General features: G+C 41.0%; 2 protein-coding genes across 2 annotated transcripts in view; both read right to left on the bottom strand.

The window, feature by feature from the left end:
* LOC130927195 (hexokinase-1) overlaps positions 1 to 15,735 on the bottom strand; it is a 58,293-nt gene extending 42,558 nt beyond the window's left edge. The window contains exon 1 of the mRNA XM_057852846.1: positions 15,451 to 15,735. Within this exon, the coding sequence (XP_057708829.1) occupies positions 15,451 to 15,513 (63 nt within the window). The 5' untranslated portion in view covers positions 15,514 to 15,735. The remainder of the gene's footprint in view (positions 1 to 15,450) is intronic.
* Positions 28 to 15,444, bottom strand: LOC130927189 (uncharacterized). The gene is made up of 2 exons (XM_057852831.1): positions 8,573 to 15,444; positions 28 to 8,344 (listed from the first exon to the last, which is right to left on the bottom strand). Exon 2 carries the CDS (start codon positions 8,172 to 8,174, stop codon positions 2,478 to 2,480), a length of 5,697 nt encoding a protein of 1,898 aa, XP_057708814.1. The 5' UTR covers positions 8,175 to 8,344; positions 8,573 to 15,444; the 3' UTR covers positions 28 to 2,477.
* Positions 15,736 to 22,467: the final 6,732 nt, after the last annotated feature.

Raw genomic sequence — 22,467 nt, 5'->3', positions numbered from 1 at the left:
TCAAACGATTAAAATTTTAAATCGAGTTAATTACAGCTTAAAAATTAATTAATCGTAATTAATCGCAATTAATCGCAATTCAAACCATTTATAAAATATGCCATATTTTTCTGTAAATTATTGTTGGAATGGAAAGATAAGACAAGATGGATATATACATTTAACATACGGTACATAAGGACTGTATTTGTTTATTATAACAATAAATCAACAAGATGGCATTAACATTATTAACATTCTGTTAAAGTGATCCATAGATAGAAAGACTTGTAGTTCTTAAAAGATTAATATTAGTACAAGGTATAGAAATGTTATATTAAAACGCCTCTTAATGTTTTCGTTTTAATAAAATTTGTAAAATTTTCAATCAAAAAAATAAACTAGTAGCCCTATTCTGTCCTCAATGTGTGTGAGTACACAAATTGACAGATAGCGAACATAAGTTCCAAAAAGAAATCAGACGGTGTGGCAAAGTTGCATGGGCTTTACTGAAGTCATCTCTTTTTGAAAGGAGCACGTTTCTTGTATTTTTGTAAAACTGAAAATAACAAGGCAATGTGTCAATAACTTGCATAAATCACAAAATAACATAAAATGTACACACACGTGTCCATTTGAGCAGTAGCACTAGCCAATTAGCTCACAAGCATCTAACAATGTAACTGCATTTCACCATATATGTGAACAAATTCAAATACACATCATCAATAACTATCTAATGCTCATGAATATAAACAAAGGAGGAATATAACTCACAAGCGATGCATGTATTAGACACAAACAGTGTGATGGGGCTATGAGAACTGCCACTGAATACTGGATGCGGACGTTACTGTTGTATCGGTCGTGAACGATTCGTTCTTTTTGAACGAATTGTTTGGGTGAACGAGACCGAACTAATCACCTTCTGCACTGATTCGTTCTATGAAGTTGGGGCTTGCCTTGTTATCTGCGTGGGAGGGCGTTGAGCAAGCGGCAGCGTCTACTGACATAGCACACGACCAATCAGACGCCAGCCTCATCGCGGGCAGGGGAGGGAGCGGAAACAGAATCAGGGCGTCTGTCACTCACTTCCACGTGTGGCCAATAAGCAGCCAGCGTGCAGGCAGGGGGCAAGGCTGAGTTATGTTACTTCCCGTTCACTGACTCTCCGTCCTACCGAGAATGCTTAGATGATTCGTTCTGCTAGACGGCTACGCTAATTTATAGTGCGCCTACACCGGCAGTCACGCAGCAGCGCTGCGGCAGTGAACGAGCTAAGGACTGAAAGGAAAGGGCTTTATCACATATTCTTTCATGTTGAGCCTATCATATGCTACTCAAATGCACAAAAATCACCACATAAACACAGTGAGCAAAGTTTACTGTGCTTTTATCAACAGACTCGAGACTACATATGACGACATTGTATCCACTTTACAGTACGTTAAAACTTTCGCCAGTAGCTACAAGGCGATAAGGCTGAGCTATGGAGACGTCGCGGGGGCGGGCGAGAAAGCTGTCAAGAGACTCTAGCTGGACTTCATGGCAGCGAAATTTATCTAATCTGTGCCCATGGAAAATGACTATTTAGTATGATCACCATAATACTGATTTGCTATGAAACGGTAGTTTCATGACATATTTTTCCGAGTTTTTTTTTTTTTTTCTTTTCCGTGTCACAGCTTGTCGGGTCGGGGCGCAAATTAATTAACGTTGAGTCCATCAGTCCATCCTGTGCAACTAAAGCGTCCAAAAATTAAACGCGGGGACGTAGGATGGTCTTCTGCCCTCAGCCGAGCGTATGGCTACTCGACTTTGGCAGCGAGCTAAACCGACAAAGAAACTTGCAGGCCCGAACTCCTTCCTCTCATTTATTTCTTTGTGTCAACGTGTGTGCGTGTGTGTGTGTGGTAAAACTGAAACATACATAAAACACCAATGTTATACACAAAATAAAAGGTTCTATACAATAACATGTTTATGTAAATAACAGAAAACTGGCTCCATTATGAGCAAATGAAATGAAGTGGCTACTTTAGCTTAGCACAAAAACGTGTGGGTTCGCGCCACATAAATAACAACAAAATAACAGAATAGACACACCAAAATTACATCTAACCCACTGTTAAAACGTACAAACTTACAGATTTTGTTTTGTCAAGGGTTCCCAACGATGTATGGTGCAGAGGAGGTGTGCAACGTCTTAACACCTCAAGGCCTCTTTTCCAACTGAAATAAAAAGTTCTTTCTGCCTGCTGCTTACAGCAAGTCGCCACCAGGGGAAGCCGAGCGCAAACAGCAATACCAAAGAAAAAAAACTTAAGATTCTGAGTTAGAATAGCGACATCCTGTGGACGGATGAACAATGTACAATCTTAGAAAGAAATTAAACCCAAAAAGTAGTCAACATAAGACCAGAGGACATAACACTCCCCGCCTGACATCTGCAAGATGTCAGCCCTTAACTAATGAACGATACAAAACAACAACTCGTTTTACATGCTACCCTTAGACAGCAAAAGCACAACTTCACGAATTGGGCGAATGTAAAACCTATTCTCGCCGTTTCGGCAAATCTTAACCTCAACTTTTCTGACATTACCGTCCTCACTTGGGAAAGATTTTGTGATCAGTCCGAGTGGCCAATTATTCCTATGTTCTAGAGACTCCCTCATTAAAACAACGTTGCCCATTTGAAGGTTTGGCTTTTTTGTTTTCCACTTGTGACGAACCTGCAGGCCTGCGATGTATTCTTTCTGCCAACGACTCCAGAAAACATTAGCTAAGTACTGCACGCGCTTCCATTGGGCTTTGAATAGGTCACCGGACTGAAACTGCCCTGGTGGAATCGGTGGTGTGCCAACCTTTTGCGTGAGTAGCATCGCAGGAGTAAGAATGACTGGGTTTTCGGGATCTGTAGAAACAGCCGTTAGTGGGCGTGCATTTACAATTGCGGTGACTTCAGCTAACAATGTCACGAGTACTTCATGTGTGAGCTTCCCATATGGATGTTCAAGGAGCATTGCATTGAGGATTTTTCGGGTGACGCCGATCATGCGTTCCCAGGAACCGGCCATATGGGATGCATGTGGAGGATTAAACTGCCATTTGCACGCACTGTCTTTCAAGAATGTGCCTATTTTGTCATTGTGACAGCCTAGTTTGTCTATTTGGAGCTCTTTGCAGGCACTCACAAAATTTGTCCCACAATCAGATCTCAAGAGTTTGGCACCACCTCGGATGGCAAAGAAACGACGCAGTGCATTAATGAACGACGATGTGTCCATTGACTCAATCACTTCAATATGAATTGCACGTGTACTCATGCAGGTGAATATGACTGCCCATCTTTTAGCATCTGCATTAGCACCACGCGTTTTTCTCACTGTAACGGACCAGGGACCGAACACATCAAGGCCTACATTTGTGAAAGGAGGGTCCGTGGACAGCCTGTCCTCAGGAAGTTCAGCCATTATCTGTTCAGGTTGCCTGCCCCTTAATTTGCGGCATGTGATGCACTTGAAAATCACACTGCTTACTGCTCTTTTTCCTCCCACAATCCAAAAGCCCCCTGCTCTGACTGCTCCCTCCGTGAAATGCCTTCCCTGGTGACATAATTTTTCGTGAAAGTGTCTTATTATGAGCTGAGCAAGATGGTGCTTTCCAGGGACGAGTATGGGATTGGTTTCTTCTGCAGACAACTGTGCTTTCTTTAGTCGGCCTCCAACTTTAAGGAGCCCTTGCGTGTCAACAAATGGATTCAGTTTGCTGAGTGGACTTGAGTTTTTTAAAGCTGTGCCTTTTTCAATGCATCCAATATCTTCTGCGAAGACCTCTCTTTGAACGGTGCGAATGATCGTGGTCTTGGCTAGTTGCAGTGACTTTTCAGTTAAATGTTTGTTGCAGTTGTGCCAGCCACGACAGGAAACCTCAGAGTTGTTCTTGAATGATTGAGCTATATGTTGGAGTTTGGCAATAGCCTTTTGCAGCACCTTCCAACTTGAAAACCTTTCAAATCTGGCACTATTAAACTGGCCTTTTGATAGGGTGGTAGTGCAAGTTGTTACCTCAGGACGCAACTCACAGTCAGTCTCTGGGTCTATGAGATCGAAGGTTTGACTTCGAACTTGACTTTGGTCCAACCTGGAGAGGAAAGCTGGGCCTCTGAGCCAGGTGGAGCTGGAGAGCTGCTCAGCGGGCAACGCTCGTGTGGCATGGTCTGCCGGATTTAAGTGTGTGGGCACGTAATGCCACTGGTGAGTTTGTGCAAAGCGCCTGATGCGTTCGACTCTGTTGTGCACATAAACGTGAAAGCGTCTCTTGGTGTTTGAGATGTACCCAAGCACTACCTTTGAGTCTGTGTAAAGATTCACCTGATCGACTGTGACATCCAGCTCCTCTAGAACCAACTCTGCTACTTCCACGGCCAGGACTGCTGCACAGAGTTCAAGTCGGGGTATGGTGATGTCTGGTTTAGGAGCTAAACGTGCTTTGCCGAGGAGGAATCCCACTTCGCTGTGTCCGTCCTCATTTGTGAGTTTGAGGTATGCTACAGCACCTACGCCTTTTGTGGAAGCATCACAAAAAACGTCAATCTCTATTCTTTGGGCTGCAGACAGCGGTATTGAAGTGTACATTCTGGGAATTTCAAGATGTTGTAGGTGTTCGAGGGAACTTTTCCACTTTTGCCACTGTTCTAATTTGTCTTTTGGCAGTTCAGTGTCCCACTCTGAAACATTTGTGGAAATGTCTCTGAGTATGGTTCTACCCCCTACGATTACTGGAATAGCAAAACCAAGTGGGTCGAACACACTGTTGATAACTGACAGAACTCCCCTTTTTGTGAACGGCCTTTCATTTACTCTTACTTGGAACTTGAATTGGTCAGTCGACAGCTCCCATCCTAAGCCCAAACTGCGCTGCATTGGTGGGGTAGTCTGCCCAATGTCAAGACCTTGCATGCCTACAGCACGATCTTCGGTTGGAAAGGCTCCTGTTATGAGAGGACAATTGGATGAGATTTTGTGCAGGCGTATGTTACACTGAGCCAGCATCTTCTGTGCCCTACTAAGAACATCAATGGCCTGCTCTATGGAAGAGAATGACTTTAGCCCATCATCTACATAGAAGTGCCGTTCAATGAATTCTTTTGCGTCACTGCCAAATTCCATTTCTCCTTCTATGGCTGTTCTTTTCAGTCCAAAGATGGCGACTGATGGGGAAGGACAATTACCAAACACATGGACAGTCATCCTAAATTCTTGCACTTTTCCATCAAGGTCATGATTTTGGAACCACAAGAAACGAAGGTAGTTACGGTGGTCTTCTCGTACTATAAAGTTGTGAAACATATGCTCCACATCTGCCATAACGGCGTATGGGTCGGACCTAAACCGCATCAGAACTCCTACGAGAGTGTTGTTAAGATCTGGTCCCTTGAGGAGCACGTCATTGAGAGAAACATTGTCAAGTTGAGCACTCGAATCAAAGACTACCCTAATTTTTTCTGGCTTTTGCGGGTGGTAAACGCCAAAACTAGGGAGATACCAGCACTCTTGATCTGGCGCCAGTGCGGGCGCTGGTTCGGCATGGCCCTTGCTGAATATTTTCTCCATAAACTCAGCGTAATGCGCTCTCATTTCAGGCTTTCTTCTCAGCGTTTTGCGGAGCGACATTAAACGATTGTAGGCCTGCTCCCGGTTGTCAGGTAGGCGCCGCCTAGGTGAGCGGAATGGGAGTGGAGCTACCCAGTTATTCGCCTCATCTTTAGCAAAGTTGTTGTGCATAATGTCTAGGAACAACGCATCTTCTGCCGAAAGTGCAACTTTGTCGTCATTTGTTGTTTGTTGGAAAATATGTTGTCCTAGTTCCGCTTGTGTGTTTAGTGGATCGTTTTTGGTGTATTTCTCTTTGATAACGATTGTGTTTTCGCAAGGACTGAGGAACGTGGGACGTCCACTGTTTAGAACGTTCGTCTTAAATGAGTTCAATGTGGGTTTATGAGCTCCAGAGAGACAGACATCACCTATGACAACCCATCCTAAATCGAGACGCTGGGCATGAGGTGCATTGTTTGGCCCATTTACCTGACCACGAACTTTATGAGCCTGAATGATGTCCCTTCCCAGGAGCAGAAGAATGTCTGCCGATGGGTCGAGAGGAGGAATCTGTGAAGCGATTGATCGCAAATGAGGGTGAGCTGCTGCTACCTCAGGGCTGGGAATTTCGTCTCTATTATCTGGAATCTGATCACATTCTGTTATTGTAGGCAGCATCATGGAGACCTTACCATCTACATCTTCTACAACAAAGCCATCAGCTTTGCGACCTCGTGTCTCTGATAAACCTGCACATGTTCTCATGGTGTATGGGAATATGGTACTTTGCACATTAAACATGTCAAAAAACGCAGATCTGGCTAAGGATGAATTGCTCTGATCATCCAACATGGCATATACCCTCTTTTTCTTTTCTGGAGAAGTTCGGCGATATACATTAACTAAACAGATCTTTGAGCATGATTTTCCTTTTACGCCTTGCCCACATACTTCTGTGCAACTGGCTGTGTTCACAGGATTTGGGCCCTCAGACTCCCCGCCGTGACTCTGGGTTGGGGGATTAAAGTCTTGAGGTGTCCATGGAGGTGGACCGACATGCATGGCAGACACATGAGCATCGCTATCACATTCTGAGCATTGGATAATAGCTTTACAGTCTCGAGCCCTGTGATTTGTGGACGCACAACATTTAAAACAAATGGCGTGCTCTTTGAGAATGTTCTTTCTTTCGTCTAGTGTTTTCATTCTAAACCCCCTGCATTTGACGAGTGAATGAGGTTTTTGGTGGATAGGACATTGTTTGTCTGGATCGAGTGCTGTCAATTTAGCCGGACTGATCTCTATTTTATTCACTGCTAGTGGAACTCTGTATTTGTCTCGTCTTACTGATGTCTTACCAACCCTTGGATTTATTACGTTTGAACACTGTAACATAAAGCTAGGGTCTGTTCTCATTTCAGCGTAGTCATTTACGAACCGCACAAAATACGAAAAAGGTGGATAGACTGCACCGTTTTCCCTTTTGTATTTGGTACCTTGTGTAACCCATGACTCCTGGAGTCCATATGGGAGTTTTTCAACTATCGGGTTTATGCCCCTTGGTGTGTCGAGAAAGCTAAGACCCGGCAAATAACTTTCACTTTTGGCATACGATAGCTCTAACAGAAGATCAGCAAGCTCCTGCAGTAAGTGAGTGTCTTTGTTGGAGATTCTTGGAAAAGTCTGCAACCGTTGGAAGAGTGAGGATTCAATTACCTCTGGAGAGCCATAAGTCTTGTCTAGCCGCTGCCACAGACGTTGGAGACCTGCCTGTGGATTACTCACGTGGACCGCCCTGATCCTCTGAGCGTGTTGAAGAGACTCCCCGCCGAGCCACTTGGTGAGAAGGTCGAGCTCTTCGCTGGGCTTGAGATTGAGGCCTTCCGTCGCGTTGCAGAACATGGACTTCCAGGACAGGTAGGACTCTGGCCGGTTGTCGAAAACCTTGAACCCCGATGTCAGCAGATCACGCCGTGCTAGATAGGCTGCTAAATTGGACAGTTCACTTTGTGGGGTTGCTGAAGGTGTAGGCTGGTGTGAGATGTCCGTTCTCGCACGATGAGATTGGAGATGCTCTTCGTCAGCGATGTCGATGTGACGCACATGTGGAAAAGCACCAGCTGATTTTGGGCTATTTTCTGGTTGTTGAGAGTCATTGTGCCTAACCAGGTGCTCATTGTTTGGCGTTTGTGTGCCATCTGCTTGGACACGCTGGTCGTCAAAGTGAGCATGCACATACTCTTGTGCACGCCTGATGGAGGGGGGTGTCTTGGAAAATACCCCTTGCTCGCTGAGGTCGACTTTGGCGCGCTCCTCTTCTTCGAAAGTCGCCTCCCAAACTTTAGCTGCGGCGAGCGCTGCTTCTGCTTCACCTTCCGTCTTCAGAGCGTGTAGTGTTGCCTCGATGCGTGCCTTCTCGACCTCCATGTCGATTTGGCGTTTGGCGTACCGTGCTCTGGCGTAGGCAGCTTCGGCGTCTGCTCGTGCTTGTGCAGCAGCTTGACTCGTTCTGGACCGGCGTGAAGAATGAGAATGACTGGCCTCCGACCTGGTGACCACTTGGCTGATAGGTGGTGAAACTTCTTGCTGAGACATCTTGGGTGCTTGATGTGTTGAAAATCTTTTTACTCTTCTGCCCTCAGCCGAGCGTATGGCTACTCGACTTTGGCAGCGAGCTAAACCGACAAAGAAACTTGGAGGCCCGAACTCCTTCCTCTCATTTATTTCTTTGTGTCAACGTGTGTGCGTGTGTGTGTGTGGTAAAACTGAAACATACATAAAACACCAATGTTATACACAAAATAAAAGGTTCTATACAATAACATGTTTATGTAAATAACAGAAAACTGGCTCCATTATGAGCAAATGAAATGAAGTGGCTACTTTAGCTTAGCACAAAAACGTGTGGGTTCGCGCCACATAAATAACAACAAAATAACAGAATAGACACACCAAAATTACATCTAACCCACTGTTAAAACGTACAAACTTACAGATTTTGTTTTGTCAAGGGTTCCCAACGATGTATGGTGCAGAGGAGGTGTGCAACGTCTTAACACCTCAAGGCCTCTTTTCCAACTGAAATAAAAAGTTCTTTCTGCCTGCTGCTTACAGCAAGTCGCCACCAGGGGAAGCCGAGCGCAAACAGCAATACCAAAGAAAAAAAACTTAAGATTCTGAGTTAGAATAGCGACATCCTGTGGACGGATGAACAATGTACAATCTTAGAAAGAAATTAAACCCAAAAAGTAGTCAACATAAGACCAGAGGACATAACAGATGGTTATATATACATGTATGTCTCCATTTTCTTAACATACCAATGAGAGTGGAATGGTTACATTGTAAAGAGCAAACGATTCTTTTTTTCATCAGCATTTGGCGATCTGAGATCGGGAGGGGATGACTGCGTGGAGTTGATGGGATTATTTATATATTAATACCAGTACAAAAATGACATTTCAACACGATTTTTAGGTAATATTTTTTCGAGTGTTGTTTTATTTATTTACTTTCGTGTCAGAGAAGCCAAATAATAATAATAATAATAATTTTTATTTATAACGCTGATTGAATATTTATTCATATACGTTCTAAATTGATTATTTATTAATATTTTTTATATTTTCTTATTTGTGTGCAATAAATATCACTCAACCGGAAAAAATAGCCGAAAACAGTTTATTTAAATTCCACATTTATTTGTTCTTCAGCCAAAATGATTTGGTGGTATATCAAATGGCTTTCACGAGCAGCCAGCTCACGTAAACACGCGTTTAAGCTACGAATACGGAAGGGAGCGTACACGCAATTTAGCGTGATTGAAAAAGTTTGTGCTTAAAAAAAAAGGGGATACGTTTAACCGTTTCCCTATATCAAAGTGAAAGCACAAGCCATGGCTTTAATCCCATAGAAATATGATAGACGCGGAAATTCTCATTGCTGCAGCGGCTGGGGAGACCCGGGCGCCGGCAGAGACGAGGCAGTGAAAAAAAAAACACAGAAAAACACAGTCTGTCACTCACTTCTGAATTTACGAAGAGAGCGGCCTATGAAAAGCCTGTGTACTGTGTAAGAGGGGGAGGGACCAAGCCTTCCTGTTCAGTTATATATGCTAAGCGGTCTTTTGGTGATTCGTTTGGCAACGTCACTTCCCGTTCACTGACCGAACGATTCATTTGGGCGGTTGTGGGTGGGGGGGGGATGAGGAGGGCGAACGATTCGTTGAACGATTTGTTTGAACGAATCTTTTTACTGAACAAACCGGAATTGATTCGTTTCCTCAGGTGAACGACTTTTCCCGTCACTAGCGGACGTTAGCTGGTCTGAATAGCACTGTCTATTAGTGTGAGTTCGCGTCGACATATAATCACGTCAGAAAAGCGCGCCGAAACCCAAATAATCAGCTGCACTGAATCGCCAGCAGAGGGCGACATTACGCCACATAACATATGCAAGTCACACCCAAGCGCCAGCAGAGGGCGGAAAAACTCCATAAAACACAATTAACAAGTTGGCCTTTCATTGTACTGACATTTAAATCTGTCTGAGCGGGCCTAGTGCGTTAATTGCGTCAAATATTTTAACGTGATTAATTTAAAAAATTAATTAACGCCCGTTAACGCGATAATTTTGACAGCCTTAATATATATACACAAAACTACGGCTAATACAATAACTGATCAAATATTCAATTTCATTAAATTGGTGTTATTGTGTGTCCACGAAACAAAATGTATAATTAATCAACAAAATAGGGACCAACTTCTGTATGTCTTTGCTAGAAAATATAATCATAATGGATAATACATTAATTAAATATAACCATTAAAATCCGATAGAAATGTTGCATGTTTCACATACTTGTGTTAGTGCTCATCCCAATTATACCAGATTTTTAATATCGAAAATAGTTTCAATTTAGCAGTTCTTTTCCAAAACATATTTTCCCTTGGGAATATTTTAGTATAATTCACAAGTGACATGGTTCACAGGAAGCTGCATCATTCACATTCAGTAGTTACACAAATGAGTGATTTCAGTACATTGAAACAATGACCTAAAAAAATGCCTGATATAGGCTAATATATTTTTTAGTAAATTAATATTTGTTAACTCATTGGCTTCCAGTGACTGCAATAGATGAATGACCTTGTTACGTACACTAACCTTCTGCTGCTCTTTCTATTTAAAGTATATCTTTGTTTGATTGAACAACTTTGTGTCAGTGCTGAGCAGCTTGATGACAGAAATACAAACGTAATGTTCTATTATTATTGTATTAGTGCACTGACAGGTTTAATTGCACAGATGAGCGATGACGCAGCAATAATGTCAACGAATTGCCTCTGCAGCATGAAGCTATGACAAAGCACTTTATTTAAACCGTCAAGGGGAAGAGGAGAGGCCGCATATTCAGCTCTGACGTCACCTGGAGCGTTTGCTTAACTTTCAGGTTTAAGGTCACACTCTGCTTCTATTGCTCTTCTCTTTTTTCCCTGTGACTGCCTCACCCTTCCTCACACACACTCCAAAAGCCAATAATATCCTGCTCTTCTGAAACCTGAAGCGAAGGTGTGTGCTGTGCCGCTGGTCATATGAAAAACTACTTTCCTGTGCTCTGCCTTGTTCATGGTAAAACACACAACAATGCCCAGAATGTACCATCAAGGACACTGCAGTGGCTGGAGGGGCGATACAGCACAACTGTAAAAGTCCAAGGTTGCTCAAACTCCATTTTTTTCAAAGATGGTTTTTTTGAGTTACAAGTTTAACTTGTTTCGTGACCATTCAACTCTACCTCCATTTTTTTTTTTTTTTTTAACCCAAACTATATAATATTTAGTGCTCGCTGAGTGTTTCATACTCAGTTGGCATTAGAGTTGGGTGATACGAGAAAGTTCATCACGAAAACTGTTGTAAATCTACGCACAACATAGCCAAGTAATTAGCCAAAACACCAAATTATTAATAACGTTTTAAAAAGACCACAGTAAGGAATGCTGGAAATTCCAGCATCAATGGCGTACTTCAAGCAACGCGTCACTTTTGCTCATTAATATTCATGACTTTAGCAATTGTTTCTAGGCGGGTCAACCTCCCGTTTGTCCATAATAGTTAATGCATGGAAATAGTGTACGAACGAGATGTTGACTGAGCTAAACCTACCAATTCTGTCCGAAAATGATGTCCCTGGTGCCAAATTCACTGGTAAAGATGTGGAAGAACATACAAATGTTCAGGTAAAGAGATGGCTTGAGTGTCAAGGGATGAAAAAGACGGGGAAAAGAGCCGACCTGATCCAGAGATAGCATTTTTATCGACACCTTTTTCTTGTGTACATTGCGTTACGCAACTGGCTATGACATTCTCCTGTTTCATCCTTTACCACCATATACCTTGTCTTTCTTATATAATATATCCTCTGGTTGTCTTAAGTCTCTGACCGTTCTTGGGGGTAATTTACATTGCTATTTTCGTGTAGCGATCGCAAATGCTACCCAGTGACAGACAACAAACACTTTTAATTTTTTCATCAATAACAAATCTTAATTCTATAATTTATTTACACTTCCCCCTTGCAAAAGTTGTGTTTTACAACAGAAAAGGTAACAACAGTGGCAGTCAGATACCATTCAATTTTTTTCAGGTCATTCATTGTCAGACAGAAGCAGCAGGGCAAAACGCCACGCTAAAAAATACGTAAAAATTACAAAATGGCTTGCATCTTTGTCCTCTGTAGGACCATGGCCCCCAACAAAATGTTTAATGCATATGAAATGTGAATGGCTTCACCTTGCTGGCGTTAAACTGGTCTTTTGGACGTCCACACAAGTTGATCCATTCTTCACATTTTTTTCCCTCCAAGTTTTTGGTTTCAGGAAACGTATGAAGAAAACATCCTTCATATGTCGTAATGTCTAGAGTCGTTTCTACAAGTTCCATAGCAGCAATGTTTACTCGGCATGTTCTTTTTTGAAAGATTACCGGAGAAAACAAGAAGAAATAACATGGATTGTATGCAACAGCGTGTCTATGATGACCCACTTCCGCATTACGACTAGAGCTCGGAATCTTTGGGCACGTAACGATTCGATTACGATTCAGAGGCTCCGATTCGATTATAAAACGATTATTGATGCACCCCCCTTCCCTATTATATTTATTTATTTATTTATTTTTTTTTAAATGTTTTTTACATTAGTTCCAAAATTGTTCAAAAATCCTCTCAGGCTAAACCAAACTACTATATCAGTATCAAGTTAACATATAACAGTAAACAAATACAAAAATAACAGTAAATAAAAAACTCCAGTCCCCATTCTGTATCCGCAGCTTTAAACTACATTCAATTAATTTAATGTTGTGAATCAACTGTTAACAGTTGTTAAAATTGCTCCAGTTATTCCATAATTTCCCTTCTGTCTACTTTTGTCAAAGTTTTAACACTATTTCATCATTTAAAGATAGATTCAAGACAAGATTATGCCAATTTAGGAGTATTTTAGATAAAAAGTTAATTAGGTTCGCTACAACAGAGCCTTCTAGAGAGGTCTACTGCTTTAAGATGGCGGCTGTTTACTTACGCCAGAAAGTCTGTCATTTTGCATCTCTGTTCAATAATACATGTTCTAACACTGACGTCGTCTGTCATTTTGCATCTAGTTCTACATATATATGATATCTACTGTAACCGTATGTTTGTAGCAACTAGCAACTGGGCGTTGTTTGTAGCGGCTGTCAGCCGCAGTCAGATATGAGTTTTTTTATCTAGCGGCATGAGTTGAACATGATATTTACTCTCGGTCCGTTCCTCATTGCGCCCCAAAGATCGCGCTGACTGTGTTTTACTTCCGCTTTACCTGGTATAACTCAATAATCGGAATTTGGATATTTGTGAATCGTTCTCGAAAATTTCGCATGGGCAGTTACGACGGTGACATCACGGTCTAGAAATAGCATTCGTGCGGTACGCTATTTCAGCTACAAAATATTAAATGTAATGGTTCAATTACTTATCCCCCCCCCCCTGTCATTGTTTGCACACTATCCTCATTAAAATATCAAAACCTATAAATGTTTGGGTGATTTTAGTTAAAGCAGACAGTTTTTTCATCTGTGTGATTTTTGCCAAAAATCTGAACATATTTGATGGTGATTTTATGCAGAAATGTGAGAAATTCCAAAAGGTTCAGAAACTTTTTCATACCACTGTAAGTACCCTAAAATTAACAAGGAACTGACCAAATATTAAATTATCGCCCGCCTTAGACAACAATAGACATCCAATTCAAGTAAATCGGGAGAACTGGCTGTGAACGCTCATCTTTCAGTTCCACTGATGGTGCTGGACGTCCAATCCATTTTGACCAACACAGTCAAAATGGATTGGAAGTCTAAAACCATCAATGGCCGCTAATGAGTTAACAAGGAAGTGACTCGGAAATGCCCCAAAACTAAAAGGAAGTGACCAAAGCAGTCTATTTTCTAGTTAATTATCATTAATCATATAATGGTAGCTTACTACAGTCCTAAAATCACTCAAAGGTTACTTGCAGATAATCATATAACTTACAATTGTGCAAAAAATATGTATGATACGCTGTCGCTTCTGTTTACATTGGATAGGTTTATGATATTGTAATTTATATAATAAGCCGTATTGTGAGCATTTTCATTCATACTACCCAGTATTAGCTGACAGGACATGGATAATGACATGGGGAGATTCAGAATGGATTAGACAAAAACCTTCCATGTCAACGAGCTACACAACAACCGCACACCTGGCCGGTGTCTTGCAGGAGAGTGTGTAAGCCTTACTCGTGGCACTTATAATCACATGCCTCAAAGCTGGCCTATTTTAGGGAGGCCTGGAAAGGACAGCAGGGAGGGAGGGCGATGCGCCACATTGCATCAGATCTCCAGTGCTGGTAATGTGTTTTTATAACCGTGGGCTGTTGTTCAATACCACCAGACACGCAAATGGGTAGAGTGGTTACGAAAAGGAAGTGTGACAGGCCTACATGTTGCTCAGTTTATGGAGGAAACCCCGGGTCAAAGACAGGCTGGTGACATCATCAATGAGCGACCTTAAAGGGGCCCCCGGCTTTGAATGTGAATCACTAAGCACGTGTTGGGGGAAATTGGAATGCATTTGTTCTGATTTAAGGGAAAACAAACATGTTTTTGTCTTAGGATGGCATTTGCCAGGCAACAGTAGGAAACCAAGACATACCGGAACACTTTAAAGCGGGGTATTATAGATGGGAAGACAATCTTTTCCTTAAAGATGTCCTGAGGCCCACTAAAACAGGCAGTCATATTTTACCAAGAATGTAAATAAGGGTGTTGTGCATTGGGAAGTTGTGTCATGTTCACAAAATGCAGATGTGGGCAAACATGTTTGTTCAAGGACAACATTTGATTTCTTTACAGTTTGAAGTTACAATGTCTGAAGTATCGAATATTTTGAGCATTCTAGGAGGCCTGGCAGTGAATGATCATGTTTCAAATCCATTGACGTCAATAGATGTCCATTCCATTTGAACTAGGAGGCCTCCCAGTCCAATTGGTCAAATGGCACCCGATGAATTAAGAATGGATATCAATGACATTAACTCTCCATGTATGCTTTACCAACTTTTCCTCTTTGTAATAACTTGTCCTTTCATCTTCACCCCTCCTCTTCGAACTCACAAGGAACCACCGATGCTACTTCTGAGTCATGACTTTCACACATTTTACAAGCCACAAACAGTAGTGTCACGTGTGCACGCTGCCAGGTTACCAAGCCGGAGAAACAACAACTGTAAGCTGACACTCACAAAGCAATATTGATTTTGTTATTGTTTTTAAATGGATCACCCACCTTTTTAATGTGGTCATCCTTGAGTTCAGTGAAGTAGTAGGCTAGTAACTGAGCTGCAATCATCCTGCTCCTCTTCTTCTCGCACACTCACACACACAGATGGAGGGAAATGGGAAGGAAAGAAGCCCTAACGATGACCTCTACTTCATTCAACCCTCAAAGCTTATTAAAACGGCAAGATAAAGAAAAGTCCACAAACGAGTCAGCTGGGTCAAATGAGGCACTTCTTGCTCTCTCTGCATGTGTGTGAAAGTCGGAAGCAGTAGTGAGGGAGGGAGAGCAGGAGCAATTTTGGAGGCAGGAGGGTTTAGACAGCAAACCACGCCCACTATCAATGCAGACTCCGCCTTAAAAGGTTGGCTCGCGCTTAGATATAAAAAAAATAGATATCTGATGCGCGCTGTGAGGCAACGGGGACAAGCGTCGTCACTTAACGGCCATTTTGCGTCGGTGCCTATCGATGACTATAACATCATAGTCAACGGAGCGTGTACTTTGAAATAGTTATAAATTGCTCGGTTTTTAAACAGTTTCTACACGGATCGATTTTTCATACATGTCAACGATGTTACATTAACACTTAAGAATAATATATGGCAGAAAACAACAATTGATCCTGACCCCATAATTGCTCTGTTTGGTTTCTCTGAAACATTGCAAAAACTGGGTCATGATAGTACTTTTGTGATTGCTTATGGCAGGGGTCCCCTAACTACGGCCCGCGGGCCGGATACGATCACATTTGGCCACATTTGGTCCGGCCCCCTGAACAAAAAATTTGAGATTTTTTTTTTTTTTTCCCAATAATGTTATTTATCCTGGCTTTTTTTTCTGTGAAGAACCCAGAGAGGGTTATTTGGTTATTATCTATTTAATTAATAGTGTTATTATTATTTATTATTATATTATATTATTATTTTATTTACTTTTGTTCCGTGAAGAATCCAGAAAGGGTTATTTGATTGTGGCTTTCTGAAAAACAAGAAATCTTTACATTTTGGCACTCCTGCAATCGTCACACCTTTTCTGTTACAAACTGACTCTGGCCCCTCATCAGAGAAGGGAAAAGTTATGTGGCCCTCACAGGAAAAAGTATGAGGACCCCTGGTTTATGGCATGATAATAGCCAAAAGGTGTATCTTAAAATTATGGAAGTCTGACGTCCCACCCGACTTTGAAACCTGACTCAGGGAATTTACAGGAGTGTTACATAGAGAAAAACTAAGATACGAGGTATCAGGCAACCCTCAAAAGTTCCTGATTGTATGGCAACCAATTTTAGAACACTTGAATTTATAGTAGACCTCTACTCTTCTCCTCCTGTCATCATTTAATGTATACGTGGACTTTGGTTTAACAAAAAAAAAAAAAAAAATGTGATGAGTACTTCAAGGTGTTTGTGTTTTTGTGTGCATGTATTGCAATATGTATAGCACATATTTTGGGGGAAAAGTACTCGTGTAGAGTATACAGTAGTATAGTTTGACATACATTTCTTCATGCCGTGAATTTTATTGTATTTTTTTATTTTTGTTGTTGTTGTTTTTTTATATTTATGTATGTGTGTATCTCGTCTCCTGTAGGTCAAGGTGACAGTAGAATATGCCAACAACTGATAGAAATTGATAGTCACTGTTTGTTGTTTATTGAAAACGTTTGAAAATAAACATGGTAAAGAATAATATATGGCGGAAAACACTCAGGTGACTTGAAGTTCTGCTCTCAGACCCCCAATTTGGCCAAATTTCAAAATTGCATGTGTGATACATCATCGGAAAGCTTAAAATCTCAATTTTCTGGGGGAAGAAAAGTTTTGAACAGAAGGGCATTAAAAAAAAAAAAAAAAAAAAAATTTAAACAGCAAAACCCTAACTGGAGGCGAGCGCACGCGGGAGCAGAATTAAAGACGCCACGATTTTAATGAGATATTATAGCCTGCCAACCTCTTTTCTATGCAAAAACTCCATGTAGCATGTATCACCGAGTGTCCAGACATAGCTGTGAATGGCCACAGCCGTATTTTGGGGGAAATTGAGCGTGAAACATGGTAATATAACATGCAGAAATCGCAGACATCAAGGAGTGCTCAAAATCTTCATTTTTATATCTTTACCCTTTTAAAGGTTTTTCTCATTTTTCTTTGTTTGGATCGATTATTTATCATCTAAAATATTGGGGAAAATGCGACAGTAATAGAAAAAAATACAATTAAGATATGTTATTAGTTATGAATTAGTTATAAATCTCCGGTTTTCCGCGGTCAATCGGTGCCAAATAAAAACTGGGAGAGAGATTAAAATCTTGCACTTTCGAGTCATGTTGAGGACAGCGCTCTATGTCACATACTTTTTACTATATTTTTTAACTACATTGTTTAAGGTGCTTTAAACACGGCACGTGATTGAACAGGCTGGCGTGATTATAGACTGGCAAGCTTGCGTCAGATTGGTGTAGTGAAGTTATGTGATAATTGTTGCTATGTCTCATTGGTGAAAAATGTAGAGCTACCTTTGGCACCACTGGCAATAAATCTATCTAAAAAAAAAAAAAAATCTATAACATAGAATAAAGAGGAAAAATGTAACGACTTGTGTAGCCCAAAGTAGCGGAGTGAGAGTAGCGTTTTTTTTCCTTCACAAATGATACGGAGCGAGGACGGACGAGCGGTGTGGACCCAAAAGTAGGGAAACAAATGCGAAGCAAGACAGGGAGGCATGGCCGGGTGGCAGTGAACTCAAAAAATGGTTTAATGATAATTAACAAAAACACAAAATAACAACAAACGGCCAGGGGATCAAATAAAAGGCATCAAAACTTACTCCAACAGGGAATGCAGGAACACAAGGGATTAGACGTAGATATCAACTACATTGGGATAGACATCGACAATGACGCAACAAGGAGTGAACAGAAACTGGGAGCTTATATACATACAAGGACAAGGGGTAACGAGACAACAAGGAAAAGTTGGGTGACACAGGAGGATGGAGGATACACTAGGAGCAGGCAAAACAGGTGAAATCGATGGGCAATCACAGGGGACAAGTCATACTAGGAGGGAACAAACACAAAACCTAACAATAAATCTACTCAAGTACAAATAAAAAGTATGGCTTAGTGAACTACTCTTAGAAGTACATTTTTCTCAAAAAGTTACTCAAGTAAATGTAACGAAGTACATGTAACATGTAACTACCCACCTCTGACTGTGAATTTAAAGTATTATGAATACAGTGTATTTCATGGTATCAGCCACAGAATCTTCAAATTCCATTCACAGAACAATGTTAGCATGTCAAAAATACAAAAACAACATCATCATTCTGTCTTAATCCCATGGATTTTAAAGCAATTGCTTGATCTCCAAGAATCAAATAACTCACTCCACTTTGAACCATTCAACATGGCGGCGACATTTATGAACCAGTCCGAACTAAAGAGGACTAAATTCTTGTGGAAAATTGGGGTTTCTAAATTCCCAAATCAGCTTGTAGAACGCCACATGAATTATATCTCAATTATTGTTTTATGTCATCAATTATAATCCTAACATGTCTGAAGCACATGTTTAGTCAATGGCAAAATCTTTCTTTTAACTCACTGGCTGCCATTGACAGCGATAGATGCCCAGTCCTATGGCTAGCAGCGATCGGATCCATATTACCCGTACTTTTCGGACTAGAAGCCACCACTTTCTTCCCCTCATTTTGAATCCTGAATCTTATAGTCCAGTGCGGCTTATTTGTTGACTTATTTGGGTTAATAGGTAAGACTTTATTTGACAGCGGTGTCATAAGACCGCCATAATTACGACATGACATTGTCATGTGCATTAATGAATACTTAGGACAGATGTCATTACGTGTCATCCGGCAAATTTTGTCACTAACTTCATTTATGTCCAGCTCGGATCTTTTACATCCATTCAAAATTGAGATAATTTTCCGTATGACACTTAATGATATCTTTCATAAGCATTTATTAATGCCCATAACAATGTCATGTCATAATTATGACGATCCTATGACAGTCTTATGACGCGTCTGTCAAATAAAGTGTTACCGGTTAATATCGTTTGGTGTAAATATCCCATAATACAGTGCGGACAACTGCGGCTTATAGAACAACTGCCGTTTTCATGTCAGATTTGGTGGGTGGCAATTTGTAATCATGTGCGCCTTATAGTACTGGACGTCTATCACTGACAATGTGACTGAAATATGATTCAATGCCAGCGATCCCAGTTTAAATAAATTTGATGTCTATCACTATCAAAGTACTATTTCTTAACATACTGTGTATGTGCCTCAAAAGAGCTGCTCTTTCATGACTTTGTTGTTAGCTATGTAGCATCACACTTGTGTTTGTGTGCGTGTGTGCGTGTACTTCCTTCAGACCAATACCACCACAAAACATGAGTTTAGTGCTCGCCAATTCCATTAATAATAGTGATTATTAATATTTGATAGTTGAATTTAAATTTCGTCAAAAGTGCCAGAGCAAGACGCCTTCTAGAAGACCTGAATTTGATCTGAGACACTTCAGTTAGTGGCAGTATTGTTCTCTGGTCCTTTGGTTGAAAACACCCACACGAGTAAAAGACGATGGGATCAATTGTGGATTAAAGAGATTAGCATTTCATACAAACAAGATTAAATAAAATCCTCATCAAATAATCCGACCCGTTTCCAGAATATGATTAAGAACAAAATTCACATTTTTTTTTAGACTTTTGCTATGATCCATATACAGACGCGAGCGTACAAGGCCGTAAATCAACATCATAATGCAAATCGCCTCGTTTCAACATTCTGACAACTAAACCAGAATCATATTTGTGTTTTTTGATTGTCAATTGACACGTTTTAACTGCTCGCGCAGTGATTTTTCACCCATTTTTTGTCAGTATTAGCACAATGCAAATAATAAGAGGGAAACTTGGCATTGGGACAGGTTGATCCTCTACAGATTAGGTGCCGGTTCACCCGCGTTGGCACGCAATTGCTCTCTCTCTCAGCGCTTCTGTCGTGCCATCCTCTAATCCTCTCTAATTTGTTGTCTTTCACATTTACTGTTGCGAGCACATTTCTGGCATAACTACTACAACAGATATTATTAATGAAGTCCAGAATTGTCACACTGGTGGCTTTCGGTCCAGTGCACTTCATCAAGTATCAGATTTAACTGAATTGGATTTTCTGTGTGCGTGTGTCAACCATGCAAGCAGACATGTGACTAAACTGGCAGGGATCCAGTCTGGCAGATAAAGCAGACGGATCAAAATAGAGCAGACAGGCTGACCAACAGGGGAAATCCAGATGTATTAACACTTTTATGAGCAAATTATGATTTTTTTAAACCCTTACAACAAGGTACTCAATGAACTCATTGACTCATTCACCGCTAAACATCCAATCCATTCACACATATTGGATGTCTAGCCCGTCAATGGCACTGAAAGATGAGCTTTAACAGCCATTATTATTCCAATATTTGATGTATGTTCCATGCCTGAATGTGCGTCTTTAGTTGTATGGGGACGGGAAACTGATAAGCATATGCTTCATCCCATCCGCCTTTGTCTTCTTCTTCGGTTCCTTCGGGCAAATCATATCTTGTAATTGTCAATGATTATCAATGATACCGATGATGATGACAATAAAATTCCATTCATTCATTCATTCATTCCTGGTTTAAAAGAATTGGATGACTATCACCATCAGTGGCATGCAATGAGTTAAATACTATAAAGAAAAAAAATAGTGTTACTTGGGACCGTAACCATTTTGTATTTATTCATTTTAATTACCGTAATTTTTGGACTCTAAGTGGCACCTGACTATAAGCAATCACTCACCAAATTTTGCAGCTGTCCTTACTGTATTATGGGATATTTACACCAAAAGAAATTAACCGGTAACACTTTATGTGACAGCGGCATCATCAGACTGTCATAGGACTGTCATAATTATGACGTGACACTGTCATAAGCATTAATGCTTATGACATGTCATTTTGTGTCATCCGGCAAATTACCTCACTTTTGAATGGATGTAAAAGCTGGACATACTACGAAATGGAGGTCGTGACAAAATTTGCTGGATGAAACTTAATGACATCTTTCATAAATAGGGGTGTGACAAAATATCGAAATTGTAATACAGCGTGATACTTTGCATCCCAAAAGGTTATCGATATGCTCCAGTCAAGAATTGAGGTATCGTTTTTAAAAGGTGTCAATGTTTTTTTTCAAAAAAAAAAAAAAAAAAAAAAAAAAGGAACCAACAAGTTGCTACCAAAATCTTCCACCATAATAGTGTTTGAGTTAACTCTATGGCTGCCATTGATGACCCTCGATGCCCAATCCATTAAGACTGGGAAGGGGGAGTAAAGTTCATTTGAAACCGGAGCATGCACAGTCACTCTTTCCGATTTTCGTGGCATTTACAGGTCACTTGCTGCTCATTTTAGGGCATTTACAGGCATTTACAGGTCACTTCCTGTTGAGTTTGTGTCACTTCCTGTTCTGTAACCCGAAATCGAGAGGAAGTTTCGAACGAATGTTTTCTGGGTCACTTCCTGTGCGAACGAACATTCATTTGCCTGTTTTCTGGGTCACTTCCTGTTCTGTAACCCAAAACCAACAGGAAGTGGGTCACTTCCTGTTCTGTAACCCCAAATCAACAGGGAGTGACCCATAAAACGGGTGAACGAACATTTGTTCGTTAGAAACCAGAGCATTCACAGTCACTCTTTCCAATTTTCGGGGCATTTTAGGGCATTTATAGGTCACTTCCTATTCTGTAACCCAAAATCAACAGGAAGTGACCCGTAAAGTGCCCCATAATCAACAGGAAGTGACCCTGAAATGCCCCAAAATCAACAGGAAATGACTGAAAATCAACAGGAAATGACCTGAAATGGCCTGTTTTATGGGGCACTTCCTGTTGTGTAACCCAAAATCAACAGGAAGTGGGTCACTTCCTGTTCTGTAACACAAAATCAATAGGAAGTGAC

This window comes from Corythoichthys intestinalis, chromosome 1 (genome assembly GCF_030265065.1).
Source record: "Corythoichthys intestinalis isolate RoL2023-P3 chromosome 1, ASM3026506v1, whole genome shotgun sequence".
NCBI classification, from domain to species: Eukaryota; Metazoa; Chordata; class Actinopteri; order Syngnathiformes; family Syngnathidae; genus Corythoichthys; species Corythoichthys intestinalis.
The sequence above is the reverse complement of the archived record's forward strand: the minus strand, read 5'-3'. Positions and strand labels throughout refer to the sequence as shown.

Excerpts from the sequence above, each read along its gene's own strand:
- LOC130927189 (XM_057852831.1), bottom strand. The coding sequence starts at position 8,174 with ATGTCTCAGCAAGAAGTTTCACCACCTATCAGCCAAGTGGTCACCAGG.